General features: G+C 42.9%; 1 protein-coding gene across 2 annotated transcripts in view; it reads left to right on the top strand.

Moving 5' to 3' along the window:
- The window catches only part of FAT3 (FAT atypical cadherin 3), a 331,100-nt gene that overhangs the window by 96,508 nt on the left and 213,233 nt on the right, over nucleotides 1-21,359 (top strand). For both annotated transcript variants that reach the window (XM_075050110.1, XM_075050109.1), the window contains exon 2: nucleotides 2,624-2,938. In XM_075050110.1, coding sequence (XP_074906211.1) covers nucleotides 2,624-2,938 — 315 coding nt within the window. The remainder of the gene's footprint in view (nucleotides 1-2,623; nucleotides 2,939-21,359) is intronic.

The following is a 21,359-nucleotide window of genomic DNA, read 5'->3' as shown; positions in this document are numbered from 1 at the left end:
AAAGACCTAAGCCCATACATGGCTGGAATTGGTACTGCTCCTTTCCCCTTCCTCACTATATGGTTGATCAAATTGTAGGAAAATACTTGTCAGTTAAAACTAGCATTAAAAAAACATAATAAAAAAATCTCAAACTTGAAAAAATTACTTAGAAAAATTTAAAAAGAGGATGTATCCTGTAAGCAAGTACATCAGGCATCTCTATAGCTGTGTGGTGAGTTCTGTGCTGCCTCCTGCCCAGAGCAGAGGTGGACGGGGGATGTCAGGAGCCAGGACCTGACTCCCTGGGACAGGCAGCATCCCTTCTCGCTCGGTGGGCTTCTCTGTCTTGTGCCTGGGGTGGTGGTCGCTGAGGACAGAAGTTACATCATTCGCCTCTTGCTGCTACCCCTCATAAAAGCAATTTAGTAAGTTTGCCAGTAAACTTCAGCATAGGATGTGTTCTGCTGTGAAATCTCTGGGGAGGTTGGGACCAAAGCTGTTCATGGTGTTAGACATCAGAAGCTCTATCATGCCACCAAATCCATCCCTTCTGCGGATGTCTCAGGAGCACAGGGCCATCATTTTCATGGCTGCTCTTCAAGAAATGGAATAGACTTACCAGTTAACTTTTAAACCAAAGGTCTTGTCTGAATCCAGTGTCATAAAGGGATTAATTGCTGGTATAATTTAAAAAGCCAGATTTGATGCATAACTTGTAAGACTGAGGAATAATGCAGATAAATTACTTCTGAACTTCACATACTTCATTAAGAGGGATTGATGGTAGGACTGGTGAGGAGGATCCCTTCTTGGCACCCCATGCTCTGTGGAGTGGCTGAGCCCAGAGCCTGCACCTTCCTTAGCAGTGCCCAAAGCCTGCCAAAACCACCTCTCTGCCTATTCCAGTGTCTTCAAAGCTTTTCTAAGACTTCAGGCTGTCATAGGAACCTTCAGTGCAGTCTGATACTTAAAAAAAGCCCCCAAAGCCAAACAGACATGTACATCCATTATTGGAGCTGGTCTTAGAACACCTCTTTCCTCAGTGATTAACTGATAATGTTGTCCTAAGTAGCGTTAAGCACATCTGACACTAAATTTAGGTTTCTCTTGTTCCTTCTTCCCCTGCAACTTCTCCACCAGTTTCCATCTACTAATGACATGACGTGATGGTCTGCTGCTTTGGGTTTGTGTGCCGGGGTTTTGGTAGCGGGGAGCAGGAGGTTGTTCTAAGGTTTGGTTTTACTTCCTAATATCCTTGGTTTGGTTTGATTTGTAGTAAATTAAATTGATTTTGTTTCTTCCCCACGTTGAGCCTGTCTTTTGCCCGTAACCATAGGTGGTGAGTGATCCCTCCCTGTCCTTGTCTCAAACCACGAGTGTTTCTTTATATTTTTTCCTCATCCCATCAGGACATGTGGGGGGAGGAGTGAGCGAGCGGCTTTGTGGTACTTTGTTACTGGCTGGGCTTAAACCACAACATCTGCAAACTGTCCTTTTTAGTGTATCTCAAGCTTGAGATCTACTATATTATTGTGTAACCCAAGATTTAACAATGCTGTATTAGGAGAGGAAAACGTTCTTGGTATATGCATCACAGAAGTGGTGGGAAAGTGCATTTGCTTATTTTGATGCTGGTGCGGTCGTGTGTGTGGTATTGGTGTATTTGTTCCTCTGTGCTTTTGTGTTCAGTGCTGAAGTCAGTGAAGGTTTGGATTACACAAATGCGAGCAGGTCTTCCAGTGCTCGCAGGTGTTTCTGTTTTACAGGCCCTATATATGTTTTTACCTGTTTTCCTCATAGTTCTGGTGTTCATTTCAGGAGCAGGATAGATTTCTAAATCACTTAAGGCAGAAATGAGGTTGATGGAAGTCCTTCATGGCAGGGACCATGCGGGAGTGGGGGTGATACTTCAATGCAGTGGTGGGTTCCATGCCTCTCTGCAGCTCTTTTATATAGAAACACACCTTCTGGTTTCTTAGGACCAGGTAGGAAACCAGCTGATATTAAACCAGTAGGTAGAGTGGCCAAACCCTTCCTTTCTCCGTGATAAAAGAGGATATACAGGTTGTCTAAGAGCTTTTACTATGTGAGCTTTTGATTGCATGTTATCCAGAATTTTGGCATAGTGCTATAAGTGATCTCATTATTAAATTTACCATCTATTTTCTGAACTTGATTGGATTTATTTTAAACTGCCACCTAGTTTTTCTTCTTTAGCAAGGGCACTGGCAGGAGTCTGAAAAGAGAAGCCACTTTGTGCAGTTGTCAATGGTGATATCCCTGTCTACCAAGGTTTATACAAGTTCGCATCACCAGCAGAAAATGATGGTGTCTTTTCTGTTTCTCTGCCAGCTGCAGTCCCAGCAAAAAATTGGCTATGACATTAGGACACTTACAAAAATCCGTCTTTTTTATGTCCCACACGAATTTCTTGGGACAAAAGATTGAGGTGTTGAGCAGGGTTCAGGGAACAATGCCCAAGTGCAAGTTCCTGTTTTCATTTTATGCACAACTTTTATTTTTCTAAGGGTGGAGCATTTGTTATATGCTGAACACAGTTCTGTAGTACAGCCAAATCAAAATAGATGTGATGTTTCATTGATTCTAGTCCTGAGATCCTCTGCTTGCTGTTTTTCTGCAGGAGTTATCTACACAGCAGATATTCTTGACCGGGAGACGACCAAATCCTACTGGTTGACAGTGTATGCGACTGATCATGGTGTCGTCCCACTCTACACTACCATCGAAGTCTACATTGAAGTGGAGGATGTAAATGACAATGCCCCCCTCACCTCTGAACCTATCTATTACCCAGCTGTCATGGAAAACTCCCCAAAGGATGTATCTGTCATTCAGATCCAAGCCCAGGACCCTGACTCCAGCACTAGTGAAAAACTGACTTACCGGATTACAAGTGGAAATCCCCAGAACTTCTTCGTAATCAATCCCAAAACAGGTAACGAAATCCTGCTGCCTTACAGTGGTGGGAATAGGCAATTTAAATATTTATCAGCTTTCTCCCCTTCAGGATCTGCTGGTGTTGCATTGCTTTCCAAACCTCTGTTTTCTGGTTGGTTATGTGTCTAAAGCAACTTGTATGTGTCTAAAGCATCCTCTTTTGCATCGGTACGTGAACGCACTGGCAGATGACGTGCTGCAGTTGTGCTGCTGCAGCAATTGCTCTTCTGTAGGTCACCAGATAGCTTCTGGCTGTTGCCTCTTCCCTGTGCCTATAAGGATGAGACTTTGCTACACTGAGTCTGCAGAGCAATGCTAGGAAGCAGATTCAAGCTGTTGCAATTTATAGAGCGGCATCTTGTCCTTTGTAAGCCGGTGTGTCACCGCTGAAGTGAGTGTCATGACAATTGTCCAGCACATGCAGTTAGGCTCCACAGTACAGTAGCTGGATGTAATTCTACAGCTTGTTTTATACAAAAAGACAGTTTAGATAATCTAAAAGTCCCTCTGGCCTTTAAAAAAAAAAAAAAGTCGATGTGTTTGCATTGATTTGTAACAGCTGGGGATGTAGCCTGTGGGTGCAGCATCGCAGATATGGTTTTAAGTTAAAGTGCTGCCGTTATCTGGCCTGGCCCCGCTGCGGCAGAGCGTTGCGCCTGTGCAGACCGGCTCTGCACATCTCTATGCCCTCGGGGTCTTTGATGAACCAGGCATCCCCAGTGCCTCGTTGATGAAGAAATTGCCCAGGAGACATATCCCGAGGTTGTGGATGCTCTGCTGGGTGCCTGCCTGTGCTTGGCCTCAGGTGGTCCTCGCTCCAGCATGTACCTGGCCATCCCTTGCTCTTTATTTGGCTGGTGGGCACCCTCCAGCATGGTCCAGAGCTAGATAGTTGAGGGGCTCTTTTGCAGCAATAGGCTACTTTGATAAAGTAGTTCAGAGGATTCACACAGCTCTCATGCTGGTTGTAATGCTTGTTTTGTTCTGGGCTTTTGATTTTTTTTAAAAAAAAGTTTATTTATGTCTGCTGCAAATTTGTAAAGAGCTAGAAAACCAGAAGGAATAGACCTGAGAGGGAACATCTTTAATTTGGTCTAGGAAAATGACATTCACTAAATAGGTTTTCAACATTTGGCTGGGCAATCCTATTGCAATGTGTAGCATAAGAAGAGGTCAGGATCTTTTCAGGCATAAGCCCAGGTGAAGAATCATGAAGCATGTATAATCACTGTGTTCAATCTGCCGAGCCCTAAGGCACACATCTCACTTATTTTTAACACTTGAAATGGTCGAAGATGGCTCTTCCATCTGCATCCCTTCTCCCCCTCCCCACCCCTTAAATCCCATCTGGGCAAAGTAGCAGAGTTAGGACTCCGCAGTGTTTAATGCTTGTGCTTCCCTCCCGTCGGGTCCTCCCGCAGAGCAAGCTGCTTGGCACAGCTCCGCTTATCCACACAGCTTATCCGCATGGGTGAGGCCGTGCTGAGGACCGGGGCCGGGTGCTCTGCAGTTCCGCAGCACCCTAGCCCGGTAGCACGCCGTGTGGAGCGGCTCTTCCTCCTGCGGGAGCTGTGGGCAGGAATACTTTTCCCTTACAAGGAGATCTTCCTTCTCGCAGCTAACACTGGAGATGGTTCGTCTTCGTTTTGCGCTGAGGAAATTGCTGTCTGAGAAATTCAAGGCTTCAGGATGAGTAACGTTGCTGCTTGGGCAACCCCCAGTGGTCCCCCGTTGCGTTCGGTTAGCATCCTGGCTGTTGGCTCGCTGGGGATTTGTCATGGAGGGGATAAACCGTCCCCTTCTATCCACCTCGATGCCAAGCACAGAGCAGTGAGAGCCAGGCAAGGCGTCCTCTTTTAATTTGTTTTTGCCTTTGAAAATGATGGGGCTGATAGACCGTGTGTGCACAGAGGTGCCTTGCCGCAAAAGGGAAGTTTGTCATTTTGAACACAAGGACTTTGTTCTCTGTTGGGAAGAAAGTGTCAACGTGTGGTGAGCTCTGCCTGCCTGGCCTCAACATCAGGAGGCTTTCTCCCAACGGGATGCTGATGTCTGAAGAATAAAAGCATAATGGATTTTCCTAGAGAGTGCCCCTGGAGGTCTCTGACCAGGCTTCTTTCAGCCATCTCCCTGCAGTGCACTAGTTTCTCTAAACCAGCGTTTTACACTCTGGTTGTTTTATACAGGTGACTTCTGTACATGCAGAAGAGGTTTGTAGCGTGCTGGCCCTGTATGCTTGCTGGGATTCAGCACAGCGTTAACTCACGTAGCGGTTTGCACAGCAACCCTAAATGTGGCAGCGTGCTGTATAATCAAGACGAAAAGGTTTAGTGTGAACCCAAATATGCAGCAATTGCCACATACATGAGTTGAGCAAGCATGTTCTGGCCGTTGGGGGAGAGCAGTCATTTGTGAGAAAGAGGATCTTTTATTTTCTGTGTCACTTTGGAAGTTTAAACAGTGCCAACAAACTGACATCTCGTTCCTGTGACTAACCAGATGCTGAGGCAACACGAAGGCTGCATCCCACGTTTTTTACATCCTTTCACGGGAGGTGGCAGAAATTGGCCTCAACTAGAGATGGGGAGTCGGCTGGAGCGTACGGATGCTCTTAGGGTACTAAGAAGTTTCTCCAATCCCCAACTGATTGGGCTTTGCTAAAGTGCTCAGGGTTAAACCTCTGACTGGGTTTGCAGCCAGAAATGAGTATCCCTAAGCCCAGATTATTTAGAGGCTCAGGAAAACAGGTAAGAGAGAGGAGTTTGGCTTTCTCCACTGCAGAGGAGCATGGATCATGGTTCACAGATCACTTCCTTAGATCACCTGGCTATATTGCAGCAAGATATCTCCCACTATTGCTGGAGAATAAGGCATTATTAACCTTGGCCTCCTGTGCCCTCTTATTTTTAGGACTTGGTGCTTTGTACCAACAAAGTTGGGTTTATTACAAAGTGCAGAGAGTGCACAGGGCATGTCATAGCTTATGGTGTGTGTCTGGTGCGTGGGTGGGTGGTGTTTCAGACATTTTTGCCTTGACTCCAGAAGATGCGGTTATCTGCAGCCTGGGTGAGGTGGGTAACCCCATCTTTTTTTTGGATGGTCCTTGCCATCACAAAGAGGAATGCCCTGGGTGTTGCTGCACCCTGCTCATGGCATGTTCCCCTCCACCTTTGCACAGTCTCATGCTCCTCAGTGGTCCTTGGAGCTCAGCAATGTCTGTGTTTGCCTTCCTCTGGATCTCACTTTCAGATGCTTTATAGCTCATGCAGGTCATGCAGATTTCTGGAGGCACATGTACTGCTGCATATGTTGCCATCTGATCAAGGCACCAAGCGGACACATAGGGAGTCCAGGTTTTATTCCGGGTTCACATACAGGACAATAACTGCAGCCAAATCTTACAATCTTAATTTATTATCTGGATAGTGGAAGGAATGATACTCCTTGTATGCTGTGACTGTAGGTAGAAGAAACCTTTTAGTAGACAACCTGTCACTTCCTACATTTTTATAGACTGGCACAGCTCTGGGTGGCTATTTTAGGTACTGTCAAACTGCAAATACATCACATGGATTTGGGTCTGTTTGAAGGCAGTCTTCAGACCTTTCGGGATTATCACCTGCAATTTGCTCTATAGATTTCAAAGAGAGGAAGAGTTGCTCCTGCAGGAGCCAAGGGCTGCTAAAAAGCTGCTGAGAGCAAGATTTTGGCACTAAAGTCACCCTGGGCAACCCATGCTCTCGCCAGGGGCTGGCTCTGCTGCGGCAGCACAAGTGCCCATGGGTGGCGGGGGTTCTGTGGATTTAGGGTTTATATGGGTGCTCCAGGGGAGGAGGAGGGAACGTGAGTGCAGCTGAATGGGTACGCAAAGGCAGTGTGAGCAACCTCCCATGAAAGTCTTTGTTTTCTCACCTGGATTATTTTTTCTAACATAGAGCCGAGCGTCACCCTACACCTCAGCATGCACTTCTATCTCATGAGCTGATATTCATACGTACAAGCACTAAGTGAATAATGTAGCCCATGAGTACATGTGAAACCATAAATCATTGGTGCTTGAGAACAAGGCAGCCTTGTTCTGCAAACTGGTGGAGACCGCTGCCTAAGTTTAGCAGGTCCAAGAGAGCAAATCAGGATTTTTCTTTATAGTGGGCAAGAGGTATTGCAAGGCACAGTTTTGTGAGGGGGGTAGGTAACTTGTTTTTCAAATAGCTGAAGCGACTCACTAGGTTACGTGACCGCAGGGAAGGGCATCCCCTGCGCAGGGTTTCCCAGCCACGTCGTGCACCCAGCAGCAATGGAAGTGTTCCCAGTGCTTGGCACCTCCAGCAGCCACGGGTCAGCCTAAACCCTGGTGTGGCTGCTGGGGGAGCCAGGAGTTTCCCTCTTAGCCTGACTTTTATGCTGGGGAGGGTTCAGGCTTGCTTTGGTGGAGCACAGGGTCACAGGACTTTGCTCCTTGGCGGGTGGTGTGAGATGGGGCTGAGAAGGAGGAAGAGGAGGAAGACAGAGCTGCTGGTGTGGTGGCTGGGCCGGTTGGCTCCCAGGCGAGCCCATGGAAGTGCCATGGCCTCCCCAAGCTGAGTGAGTTATTTTGGGGTGAGAGGCCTGTGGAAGAAGGTAAATAAAACAGATAATGGAGTTAATTAAAATAAATTGATTGATTAGGGTCATAAATTCTTATTTTTATTTCATGTATATGGGTGTTAATTTCACAGCACAGCACAGGGGTAATTTACTGCATTGATTTATTACTTTTCTGTGCTCCGAAGAAAACAATGAATTTTAATTCAAAGCATTACATTATTTTGTTCAGTGTTGCACATATACTGGACAAACCCAATAAACTTCTCTTCAGTCTTATGTAGATTAGATTAAGAGATACTTTAACTAACATGCCAACAGACCAAATTTCACTCTCTTGCACATTGATGTTAATGAATTTACTCTAAAATTATGCTGGTGTGTCTGAAAAATTTGGTTACACCTTGCTTAGTCTCTTGTTGGCACTGTTTAAACAGAGGCAGATCCCTGGCACTCCCAAAATAGTATTTGCTACAGTATTTAAGGCAAGATCCACTGGTAGGTTTAGAAATAATATATGTAGGTCAGTACATGTTTCCAGAGCACTGATTCTGCTTCTGTCACATCTACATCTGAATTTGGAAAGAGACTGGATATTTTCATGCTGAAGAAGTATTAATATTTATATAAGCTAATATGGGGTTAGTGAGTGTCAGAATTGAGTTGAAATGAATGCTACTCTTCTCAGTAGGCTGGGCTTTGCTTTCTTTTGCACTCAGTAAGACAGCCAGCATAGGATCCTGCTGGGGCTGAATGCCACATTTGCCCTGCCATATTAAAGCACTGCTTCACCCTCCTGCCATACATCCTGATTTTTCTGGATGCTTTTGTCTGGTTTGTCCCAAGAAAGTCCCACACATGTTCTTTGCTCTCACAGACTGAGCCAAATCCAGTGCTCTGCTGCTGCACTGTGTCCTGAAGGTTGCCAGCAGTATAGCTGCTGGCTACCCAGTGCCTCTTTTCAGCCCAGAAATAAAGGTATGCCAGAGAGCAGAGAGAAAGAATAGTGGTTTGTATATTCAGGAGAGCACTCTTGGGACTCTGAGAGAAATTCTTGTTCTCCAAGGCCCATGTTTGTCATGTTTTTGCTTTTGTTTTTCCAGCAGAGGAACAAAGATGGTTAAATACTCCAGAATTTTTCAATTCTGCTGGGATTTTGCGGTAGATACCATCTCAAGGGGACACAGCTTGCTCTGGGAGGCAAACTTCAGTGATCTTAATGATCCAGTTATTAACATTCCTGCTGTACTGTAGGCGATGCAGAAGGCAATATGGACAACAAATGGAAGTGGAGGCAACTTAGTCCCTACTACAGCCTTGTGCATCTTTCAGGTTTAAACCCAAGTTGCATTGGGTGAGGAGAAAGACTAACATACATTGATTCTGTAAAGCAAGGGGCATTTGAAACCTTCCACCATGTAATAATTAAAGGTAAATGCCAGACCATTTGGAAAGATTAAACAAAATACTTTTTGATGATATTTCTAAGGGACTTTGGATCAACAATATCAAGCTAAACTTAGTACTGCCTCGGTCCGTTTGTCGCTCTGGTAAGGGGCATTTCATGCTACATTTTTAAAAAAAAATTCTGTTCTTCAAGAATGGGCAGCTTTCTATGTTCATTGACCCCTGATTCTCCCAGTTCCCACCCCGTCATGGAGGGTCGGCTGCATTACTGGGGGACCTGCCTGACATCGCAGTTGATGTTGCAGTTTAGCATGCTGCTAAACTCTTAATAAACTTCCTCTGAAGTAAGATCTTTGATGTTTTGTAAATGAAGGCCTTTAGCTTTTTTGTCGTTTGGATTGTGTAGTCTAACCTGCCACCTCCCTCCAGAGGTGCTATAGTGATCCAATTGGGAAATGCATGTGTTGAATTTTGCGGGTGTTGCAGATCACCTCCCTCCCCCTGGAGGCTCCTTCTGCAGGGTGCCTGGTGGCACCTCCTGCACATAGGTTGGTTTTGGAGTCCCGTTTGGCAGCTGTGTGTGCGATGTAAACTGGCTGTGCAGTTCACGCCGTGCTCACTGCCATCCATCCTGTAAGTGTCCCTGCAGTTCAGCTGACCTCGCCAAGACCATAGAAGACCTTGCAGAGGATGAAACCATTGATTGTAGGTCTCGTCAATCAATCAAATGTGAACTTGAGGAATTGGTTTCCCTTCCTTCTGTGATCTCTAACACTGTTTGTACAAATGCTGAGTTCAGCAACAGTTGCAGAGTCCAGCCCAGTATATCCATCACTGATCTGTACCTATCCATAACTAAAACAGATTTTTACAATGTAGTTCCCTTAGCACATTAGCTGACTTCCACCTTCTGTAATTCATGTTGTATCAACACATGCTAAATGATCTACTCTTTTCTTTCACTTTTCAATATTATTTAAAAGCATGGCTCTTAATGACTTCTTTATAATATGCTCACTGTTAAAAACTGAGCTTCTGAGCACTTTAAAAGCTTTAATTTCTGCTTTGGGATGGCTCATTCTTTACTAGACATCATATTTCCAATGTTCTGAGCCCAGGGTTAGCAGCTAGCAAATCAAAGGACCATGGATGTTGGAGTTACGTGCTTAGTCATAGTGGGACCTAAAAGCCTGCTAGGCACTGTACAGCATACTAGACAAAGTTCCTGCCTCAAGGAACTTGTCATAATAACAATAATAATAGTAATAATTAAGAAAAAAAGAGAGAAAAAAAAGCCAAACAGGGAGGGAAGGATGTAAATCATCAAGTCCATCTGCTTGCCAGTGCATGTTTATTCCCTGGCGCAAATGTTCAATTAACTCCTGAGCTGCAGCCCAGCTGTGACATGAACTGTTCTTTTGACTTTGAGTGAGTCACCTAACCTCACTGTTTTTCTTTTTCTGTGTAAGTGGAAATATTTTCTTACCTCATGTGATTGTCCTGGAAATTAATTCACAGTAGACAGTTTGCAGATCAAATAGGCTGTGGAAATACAAGCTATTGATTTTTCAGGCATCTTGGCGTTAATAGACATCCACACACAGTCACGTATTCATAGGCATATAAAAAGAAAGAGGAGCATCACTTCTGAAATTGTAGGATGAAGAGGAATATAAAACTTTTTTAGATTAAGTATGTCTAGTGCCAGACCACTGATTCCACTGAAAATGAGAAAATTTGAGCTCAGTCAGCCCATCTCTTCCCTCCTCACTGGCAGCGATTCCCTTCTTACTCTGTATGTGTTATCTGTGGAGGGGATAAAGGTGTGAGCTGTGTCACCTTAGTTGAGGCTACAGTAATGCTGCTATTAATAAAATAATAAATCCAGCTTTATCATCTCTCCTGAACAGACCTGATTTCTGCTAGCAGTGGGTTTTGATTCATGAAGCACTGAATACACTTGAGATTGCTGGATGTCTCCAGTATCAAGTGCCTCTTTTAAAATGGCATTAGAAGATACAATACTGCTCATAAATGCCATTTCTTTGTAATCAGCAGATTTAAACATGGCTTATAGAAATTTTAACCTTTCTTTACATCTCCATGATGACCTTTTTAGTCCTCTTTCACAGTAGGAAGCTTCAGGAGCATCCCCATTGCCTTGACTGGACCATTGTGTCTTCACTTATTCAATGCAACATCAGTTTTTAACCCGAACTCCCCGTTTGCCTCAGTAGAGACTTAAGTCTGAAGGGCAACAGCGTGGCGAGGGCCAATGAGTCAGTATTTGCTGATGGAGAAGGTTACTGCCTGATAACCAAAAAGCTTCCTCCTGTCCTGCCCCAGCACCCATTCTGGAACAGCAAGGATTTTGCTGTTAATCTCATAAATTTACATTGTTGTACATTACAGCAGTCATTTCATATTTTCAAAAACATCAGCAGAGCAGATCTTCTGTCCTATTCAGAACTAACATTGGCTATCAGCTTAGCTGTGAAACTATTTTTTCTACCTTGTCTGTCAGTCCTGTTTCTCTATTCATAAATTCCCAGAAGCCATGACTAGTCAGAACTCGTCAAGAAACCATCTACTTTTTTCATATGCTGCACTATTCCCTCACTAATTTGTAATTAGGGCTGTTGCAGTCACTTCCAGGTAGCCAAATACTTTTGAAAGAATTATTATCAATGACAGAAGCGTAACTGAGATGATTGGGTGCAACTGTGTACCACAAGTACCGAGTCAGAGCCCTGTTAAATGTATTCACAATGCATATGCTGTGGATACTTGTCATATCCCTCCATACACTATTATGATAATAGCAGTGAATGCCCCTGCGTTACAGTAATTGCTTGTGGTCCAAGCCTGAACTCTGGCAGGGGGAATTAGGTTGATGAGTTAGGCATGATGAGATAAAATATGTGATGTTATCCCAGATGAGGTGAAGGCTTGGGGGGGGAGAGCAGTTGCTTTTTGTTTTCTTTTGATTTCTTACTGCTTTTTAATCAATTAAGTAACTTGCATTTACCTTTTGCTCAACCATCAGAGGTGCTACACATATCTATGATGTTGGACCCTGCAAATCCCAAGCAGACAATATTGAATCAGCTTTTTTCCCTTTTGCTCCATTGCAATGAATACACTCATAGTGTCATCTTAGGACAGGCACTTTTAGTGGCTTGAATTGTGTATCTTCACATTATTGTGTGAGCACTTTCTAATATCTCTTTATGGATTGGAAGTTAAAAGCAAGGACTGCAGCTATATTTTACTCTGGGTTTGCATCCAGTCCTTGGTACGAACAAAAAAAGATGGAGATATTTCCTGTCTGGGACAATGCGATTGACCTATGCTGCATGTAAATATTAAAAAAGAAATGCTTGGAAATGGGAATAAAAAGAGAAGGCAACTGTGAAGACAGGTGTGTTTGCATAAGCCATCATAATGTCAGTAATCACCAACTATTAATTCTTTGTCTTCCATCACATAGGAGGTTGTGTCAGCACCTATTAAGCCTCCAGAGCCTCATCACCTTGCAGTGCAGCTGAACTGGTCTGGTCAAAAATCAAGGTTAACAGCAGATTTGTGTTAATTTTCCTTTTCTTTATGACTCTCTGTCTCCATTAGAGTTATGCTGTTATAACCAAAGCTAATTATTTTCTGTGAAATTACTCTCCCCTCTCTCTCTCCCTTCCCTTTATGTTAATGAGAGTGCTTTTCTCTTCCTGGGAAGATTGACACAACTTCTTTGAAGTTAGTAGTCCTGTTGCCAGTTAAGTATGTGACCTTATCTATATAATTGTACAGATCGTATTGCCATATGTCTAGACACACAGAGCTTAATTTAACAGGAGACGTATATGTATAAAAATAAAGCAGTATCTGGGGATTAAATATCAGAAGACCCCCCTAATCATAGCTTTCACATTATACAAAGCTTTCTGCAGAGCTCTGAAGTTAGATCTTAAAAACCATCTCCCTACAAGGGACCCTGCTCTTGTAACCTTGGTTTTACATTGATCATCATGTGGATTCCGCTATGCCTGTACTTCCTCACCTGGTGTACATATGTGGTTTCTCCTCCCATGGTAGCTAACTCCTTAATGCTGTATGGTAAGGTAGAGCAGCACCGTTGTTCCTTTTTTAACAAGCAGGGAACTGAGGCAAAGGAAGGGACTAACTCATTTTGTGCCCATAATAAAGATTTGGTCTTAATTTGCCTTCAAAGCCACTGGCCCCATGCAGTGCAAAGCCTTACTGGCTGAAGTCACAGCCCAGCCTGCCCTGCTGAACCTTGAAAGCAAGGTTGACTCAGCACCGGCATTCCCTACCTCGTGCACAGAAGTTATCTGGGCACATGGGAGCCCCAGTAGCGCCTATTTCGTATCCTATTTCCTATCCTGTTTCCAATTACCCCACCATTTCCCATCCCTGCCTTTCAACCCTTCCTCCCCTTGCTTTTCCTCTCACCCAAAGGCAAGCCTGGGTTGCCCACAGGCAAGGAAGGATTCCAGTTCGCACAGGGGCAAGGAGATGTAGGTGGCTCTGATGAAGCCTCCCGAGCGCTGTAAGGGCAGAGCTGACTCTTGTCTCCTGGGTGGGTGAAGCAAACCCCTTCCCCATCAGCCTGCTGCAGGCGCAGCCCTGAGCAGCTTGTCTGATGCTGTCGTGAAGCAAGGAAGTGAACCCAGAGCCCTGGAGTCCCACACTACTCCCCAAGAATCGTACTCTTTCTTTCTCAATGTTACATTTGCTTGTACTTTCTGTGCACAAACATGTTTACTCGTTGCATCCTGTGAATATGAGTTGATGTCATGATCTACTGTGGGTTTGTTGCCTTCTGAGAGAAATTTCATGTTTTTGTCAGATGAGTTACGTGCAAGGAATCTGTGCTGCAGTGATCTATTTGTATGGTAATTAGCAAGTAGCTTTTCAGATCTTGAAGGGAATTGGTTTGAAAACTAAGTATTATTTCCTGAATTTTAACTTACCAACAGCATATGAACAGCAGTGCACATTCACATTTTTTTTAATGTAGCCATAATACCCAAAAGATAAATGTAAGTCTGCTCTGCAAGAGAATATTTTGGCTGTAATTAATTTTGCTTCCATTCACCATATGCTTGTATTTTCTGACCTTCATTTGAATCGCAGACACTATGTAATAAAATGTGCAGTATAAAAAAGAAGTTGCTTAAAGAAGCACAGGTGCTTATGGTGCTACAGCTTCAGCTGAATGATATGTTTTGTGCTGCCTGAGAATTTGACCATCTTCTCCTTAAGAAGATATTATTATGGAAAGATGCTGTCATTGCTCAAAGATGTTAAAGTTATTTTTGTTAACATGAGAACAAGGTGGGTATTTTAAATCTCTGAAGAAATGTTGTATGCCCATCACTTATATTATTCAGAGAGATCCTTTAGGAGAGGCAACCAGGGATGGAGATTTGTCTCTTTTTCCTTATTATTCTATGTGTTTGAGGCAGCTCTTGAGGTAGGACCTGGGAAGATACTACAAATGACACAAAAAATAATTGTTGCTAAATTTAATTTATTGAGTAGATGTGAATTAGATTGATTAAACAGAATAAACACACACAGGATTACCCAGAGTAGGTGCAGGGATGGAAAAATGTTAGATGGTATTAACAGCTTAAATATGCGTGATGCTGTAGATATTTTTCAAGTAAGTCTATAATTTCTTAGGAGATTTCTCTCGGGGTTTTTATTTCTTTCTTGTAACACTTAATGTAATCCAAACTGATTAAGGCAATGTTATGTATTAAAGCAAAAAAAAAAAAAAAAAAGCAACCACATGACCAGAATTAACTCTAAAGTAGTCTACTGGGGCAAACTGCAGCTTCGACTCAGTGAGATTGCACATGACCTGAATTTATATGTGTGGAAACCCCTCAGCTTGAGTTGGGTTCGCTTGCTGAGGACAGAGTCCTTTCCTGAGCGATGCACAGACCGGCATCGGAGCGGCAAACAGGCAGGATTTAGACAGAGTTCTTCTTCGGTCAGCTGGACGGAGCGGCTTCACCTCCCACTCGTGAGCTCAGCTCCGATCTGTTGGTTCGTGCTCTCCTCCTGCTACTTGGTGTTGAGGAGAGAGGAGCTCAAGGGTTTTTTATTCATCCAGCCTGCAGGAAGAGGTTTCCTCTCCACCTCCAAACTTCTGTGTCTATTTTCTGCTTGGAGTCATTGTGCACAATAGCTGGGATTTTACAAACTCCCTGCAAGGCATCAGCCTGACCTCTTTACCTGGCTGCTTTGTTAGCAGCAAAAGTGCAGCACTGAGAACATAATGAAAGTTTTAATGGGAAAACAAAAATGTCAGAGAAGAGAAAATTTCCATGTAGAGAGAGGTCATTTTGGCTTATGAACAAACATGAGGAAAAGAAATGGAAACATGAAGAAAATAATATATTTTTTGTTGAACTGACTGTATAAAGACAGTTGCATCACACAGAAAATATTCCATGTTCAAAACTGTTTCACCCATATATTTGCATGGACTTTGCTTTTCCCACCATGAATGGTCACCCTCACGTCTGATAGTGCCTTTGGGTAAAAAAAAAAACAACCCAGAAACGTATCCTCAAGATACCTTAATTTCTTCACATTGAGTCCTGCAAGAAAAGGAAGAGGGATTGTGGGTTTTTTTGTTTGTTTTGTTTTGTTTTTCTTCATTTAGTAATTAAAAATAATTCAGAACTAAGAACTCAGTGAGGAAAAGCAAAACCTGTGCTGCCTTTTGGTAGCTGAAAGGATGACTTTTTTTTTTAATATTTATTTGCAATATTGTAGCACCTTTGTAGCTGCAGTCACGAGGCGGCACCCTGCTGTGCTTGGCAGGATAAATGGAGTAAAAGATGGTTGCTACACCGAAAAGCTCACAGTTTAAGGGGAGCTTGAGACAACAGATGGGAAAAAGCAGATGGGGATGCGGCAGAAAAACCAAGGCGGTATTGATCAGCGCTAAGTTTGTTCCTGGGCCCTGTTGGTGCGAGAAGGAGCAGAGACCAGGCTTTTACAATCCAGGAGCGGGCAGTTCGGTCCCTTGCTGGCAAGGTGCCGGCGTGACCCCGTGTGCCGTGGGCTTTGTCCTGGGGCTGCAGCTCCTGGCATCTTGCAGAGCTGAAAGGGAGGGAGTGCAAGGGATTTGCCCAGATTGTATGTAGGGTATATATATCCTGCATCTATAGCTACAGAGAGATTTCCCTCCTGCTCTCTGAGGTGTATCTGTATACATATATAAAATATTTAATTTCTTTTTCCCAAAATTTTGCACAAGTTGCAAAGGGTTGGGGTTTTTTTTTATTTCTTTTGCATTTTTTTAAATTAAAGGATTTTTCAGCAAAAATATTCAAAGTGGATTTTTTGTAATTTTTCCTTTAATGGCATGTTTATAAGTTTAGTTTTTTTCCCTGCTCTCCTCTTCTTTTCCATTTTCATGAGAAAAGAAAGACAGTGACAATCTTACAATAAAGGGCTTAGCTGTGGTTTCATTGGGATACGAGGGCAGAGGCACCTAGGAAGGCTGAACTTTTCAAACACGATGTCCAGCTGTGCTCCTGAAAGATGAAATTCCTTTATGTTCTAGAAAAGCTGGCTACTCTCTTCACCATAGTTAAAAAATAGAATATCTAATGGAATATCCTCATCCCTTCCTCCTACACTGTAGCTCAAGGGGTTTTGTAGAGGGGATTTAGAGAGAGACCTGTTGTCTACAGCCAGGGTAGGATCCGGGAAGGCATCTGGGTACCCGATGTCTCGTTAATAACGGTGTGTGTGTAGACACATGTACCAGAGTTAAGATCTTAAATTTTCTTCAGCTACCTCTCTGTGTAGGCAGTGGGACTCACTATTAAATGATGAAGTCAAACATTTAGAGCCAGATTCTCATCTCTTTTCGAGCATGTCTGGACCCTCCATCAAGCCATCTACTGAGAAGGATCACATCAGTGGGGTTTTCTATCACCTTTTATAAAATCTAAAATTTGCACCACCTTACTATTGAGGAGCTGAAGAAATTCAGCTGTATAATTTGTCAAGAAAAATTTAAGAGGTGATGCCTTCATAGTTTGTGTGTGCCTACATGGGGACAGGATTTCTGGCAAAAGTTTTCTTTCATCTAACAGATAAAAGGCATGGAAGTCAGTGGAAAGTAAAGTTAGAGAAATTCAGACTAGAAATAATCTTATTTTTCTGACTCAGGATAATTTTAGCTGTAAAGGTGCTATTCCAAAGTTATCGTCCAAACAAAGGAGCGGAGTGGTGAAATTCCCTGGCTGTTGTTATTCAGAAGCTCAAAAGAGATGATCTGATCTGGATGGAAAACCTATTAATGCATAACACACACAGTTTAAGCCAAAAATGACCATAGCAGTAGCGGGGCTTTATGGCCCAACTCCGTTTTGCACAGAAAACTGGGAGGAAAGGCTGTGTCTCTTCTGGGAGTGGGTAATGTATATTCAAATATTGTGTGTTCCCATGTTTTCCTGCTTGGGGCTTCTTGAATAGCATTATTGCCATGCAATGTTATAAATAAACCAACAAAAGAAAAATTTTGTTGTTTATATTCCTATGGTGATTCTAACAGGATAGGAATAAGAAAGCGTTAGCAGCAACTTGCCTCACCTAAGAAACATGATTTTCTTGTTCCAACATGGCTGAAACATTTGCAGGCCACATTCCTTTTAAATCACTCTTTCACTGATAGCAGAGTGTAATGGAGCTTTTCAGATTCTTCTTGTTACAAATTTTTGGATTAAAAAGTTTCCTATCTGTTACAAAACAGCAATAAACACATTCAGTGAGGTGTGGGGTAGGAGTGACTTGTTCCATTTCTGGGGACATGTAATATTTTATCATGTTGCAGCCTTCCTGCAATTTCGTATGCTGAGAGAAATTAATTTGACTGTTTACAATATTTAATTTTCAATAATTATTCAAGCATATATAACTACAGACATTTACAGTATGTAGTAAACAGATGGATTAGCAATTGTGCATGTAATTAGAAATTACACCTAAAATACAAAAGTGCATGTTCAGTTGCCTTTAAAAAGAAAAAAGGTATAAATGCAACTCTGAGTGCGTTAGAAATAAATGGTTTATAGAGTCCACAAAGCACCCTTCCTAAGTGAGTCTTTGCCAAAAATATTCACTGAATTGCAATTGCAAGTTGCGTATACTTTTTTTTTTTTAAAGACAAGACTAAATTGTTCCAATTTGGTAGTATTTTCCATGCTGGTGTGATTTCAGAATCACCACGGGATCACTTCTCCCACCCTCCAAACAGAGACATCCCCTCTCCTTCACTGCATCCATGCTGTCGGTGGTGTGAAACCAGGCACACCGCACTGTACCAGCTCCCACCTGGCACCTGGTTCTCAGTCCTGCCTCTTCTACAGGTCCAGTTGAGTCATGACACTTGAGAAATTATGTTGTTAGGACAAGATAAATCTTTCCCAGAAATCATGGAACTGTCAGGATGTGAAAGTACCTTAAATGAATAACAGCCTGATCTTATTTCTTTAGAGTTTATCCTTTCCCCACCTTGAATTGTGTTGCAATCTTTCATTCTGTTCGGTCAAAACTGATTTGTAGGATAGGTGGCACAGCAGCCACAGGTAAAATCATCAAAAATGCCTGTGAATGATTTTTAGAAGTGACTTGAGAATATAGATACTTCCCAGATTTCCATGTGGTCTCGTAACGTAGATCGTGGGTTGAACGCTTTGGTGCTGTGCGCTTGGCACTTACACCAGGCTCTTTAGGTCTACATCAGAGCTGGTATAAAAGAACCCCAACTTCATTTTCTCTGCTAATATAATCTTTAAAAAAAAAAAAACAAACCCCACTCTTCTGTCTCATGGATACTTTTGAAAATGTGACTATAATTGTGCTGTAACACCTTCAAAAAATGAGTTTTATCCTGCTCTCAGTGAAGTCAATGGGATTTCTGCCATTGCTACAGATGGGTGTGGGTTTGAACCCTTAGTGATTGTCTGAGTGTGAAATGAGAAAATATATTTAGCTGGGTTCATATGAGACTATTAGAGACAAATTCTCATCTAAGAGAACAGTTGGAGCTAGTTTCCGTGGCCTTCCAGCATATTGACCATAAATCATGTCATGAGTATGAAATACCCCCTCCCCCCATATATATCTCCTCCCTTTAAGGGGATTATAATGTAACATAGAAAAAAATGCCAATTCTTTAATTCTCTGCCCCTCAAGAGTTTACTGCATTTAAGGAATAATTTTAACTGTAGGAAAAAAATAATTAATTGAAGATGATAGTTCTTTTCCTGTAGTCGTAATACCATTATTTTTGTACTATTATTGTATTACAATTTTTGATACTAATGTGCTATTCACTGTTGCAATACCGTTCTATTTATTTATTTGCTGATGAAAGTGATTTTTTTCGTAGACCTCTCAGCATAGCTCATGGGAGCTCCTCTATTTTTCCTGCTTGTGATGTTTTCTGCTTTAGAGATGGAAGCAGAGGTTTTGCAGAGGTTTGGCAGTGTGATAGGATAGTGAATGAACAGATTCATAGTCTTAAGGTCAGAGGGTTATTAGATCACCTGCTCTGACCCCCTACACAGTTCAAATTGTAGGAATTCACCTAATTGCTCCTACACTGAGATGTTTAACTGGTGTGTAACCAGTTAAAGCCTGTATTTCAGGAAGAAACTGATTTAAAGGCTACAAGACCTTTTTTTCCTGATGCTTATCTCCTGCATGCTTTGAAATGTCTGGTTTATTTTTCATTGAATTTGTACGCCTCTTCAGCCATTGGCTTTGGTTGTACCTTTCTCTGCTGAAGTAGAGAGCCCTTTACTCCCTAGTAATTTCTCACTGTGCAGGTACTTATGTGCATTAATCCAATTATTAATTAATTAAACACAGTATAGTTCTTTAATGCAGAGAGGGGAAAAGAAGCACTGATTTAATTAGTGCCAGATTGTCATTGACTTTTATGTAGGAAAATACAGGTTGTTCTGCCTCCGTAAAGCCGTTCATGGTCACAGTCCAACAGTGACCTCCGAAGTCCTTCCCCCCAAGTCCCCAGCATGCAGGAAAGACCAGGGTCAGATGCAGATGTGGGGGTCTGAAGTAGCTCCAAGGACCTTCCCAGCATGAGCAACAGCAGCAGCCGATGCAGCAGAGAAGACGTGCCAGGTTATCGTTCACAAAAATTATTGCTTGTGGCTCTGCCTTCCACGGTAAGCTGATAGCTGCTTAATTTCTTTTTGGTGTAGATAGGAAGGGAATGCATATGGCTTAGCTATTCGTCATCCACCATGGCTATTCCCCGCTTCCCCAAGGACAAATTACACAGTTGTTTTTATGGCTAGAGATGGAAGTTTTTTGGCTTGGGGGGCAGTTAGCCCATTTAATGCTTCTTTTACTGTTAAAAGCTGGAAAAATTGGTATTACATGTAAACACATCGCAGGCATTTTGGGGGTAGGAAACCTAGAAAGTTGTTAGCTTTCTAAACTTTACAATATATATTTAAAGGAAAAATAAGATGAAGACCCAAGTTCTGATATTTCTGAAACGTACAGCAGATGTTCTTAGAAACTCCCATTTGTTTCCCCTTTGTTACCGCTGATTTCAGATTCGCACACATTGTAAGCCTGACCGATGTGGGTTTGTCAGTCCCAGTCGATGAGGGATGTTGTGTAGCACGGAAGAGAAACAGTCCAGTGCGATCCATCACCTTATCACTGTGGTCACACATTTGCCCACCAAAGCGCCAGCGCTGGTGTCTGGGCTGTTTCTCGGCGCTCTTCTATCCAGTCGTGGGCTCTGTCCTATGTGCAGGATGATGCTCGGTCCCTTACCCACCACTGAAACCTTGCTAATGGCACAGAAGCCAATGTAATAAATCAGAAGGAGTTGTGCTTCTGGAAAACGAGGTGTGATGGGTGAGGGGCTGGCTTTAGGTGACGCAGGAAAGTGGTGGGGAGTCGTGAGTTTGAACTTGGCTCCTCTGAGCTCCAGCTACAAGTCTGAATTGCAAGATGTTGCATTGCGTTTGCTCTAGCGAGTTGCCAGTTAACTCACTTGTGTATTAACAATTCCTCTTTAATGTGAAGCGTGGAGTAATTAAGATCTGGATTCTGTCCTTAGCTCTGCCATAAGGCTCTTGCGCGATCTGGAAATGTCTCTTGGGGTGGCTTCCCCCATGCAGAGGTCAGGACTTCGTCACAGCCAGCTGACTTCGTGCCAGCGGTGCAGGACTGGTGGCCACACACGGACAGAAATCTTGACTCAGCCCCCAAGAAGATACCGGAGCTCCTTAAGAGAGTGGGAGCATCTGAAGCACAAAAAGAAAATACATTTTTGTTGTTTTCATTTGCCTTCTGTCTTAGGGTAGACTGAACAGATTTCCAACTTCAGATCC

The sequence above is a fragment of the Buteo buteo genome, chromosome 18 (assembly GCF_964188355.1).
Source record: "Buteo buteo chromosome 18, bButBut1.hap1.1, whole genome shotgun sequence".
Taxonomy (NCBI): Eukaryota; Metazoa; Chordata; class Aves; order Accipitriformes; family Accipitridae; genus Buteo; species Buteo buteo.
The sequence above is the reverse complement of the archived record's forward strand: the minus strand, read 5'-3'. Positions and strand labels throughout refer to the sequence as shown.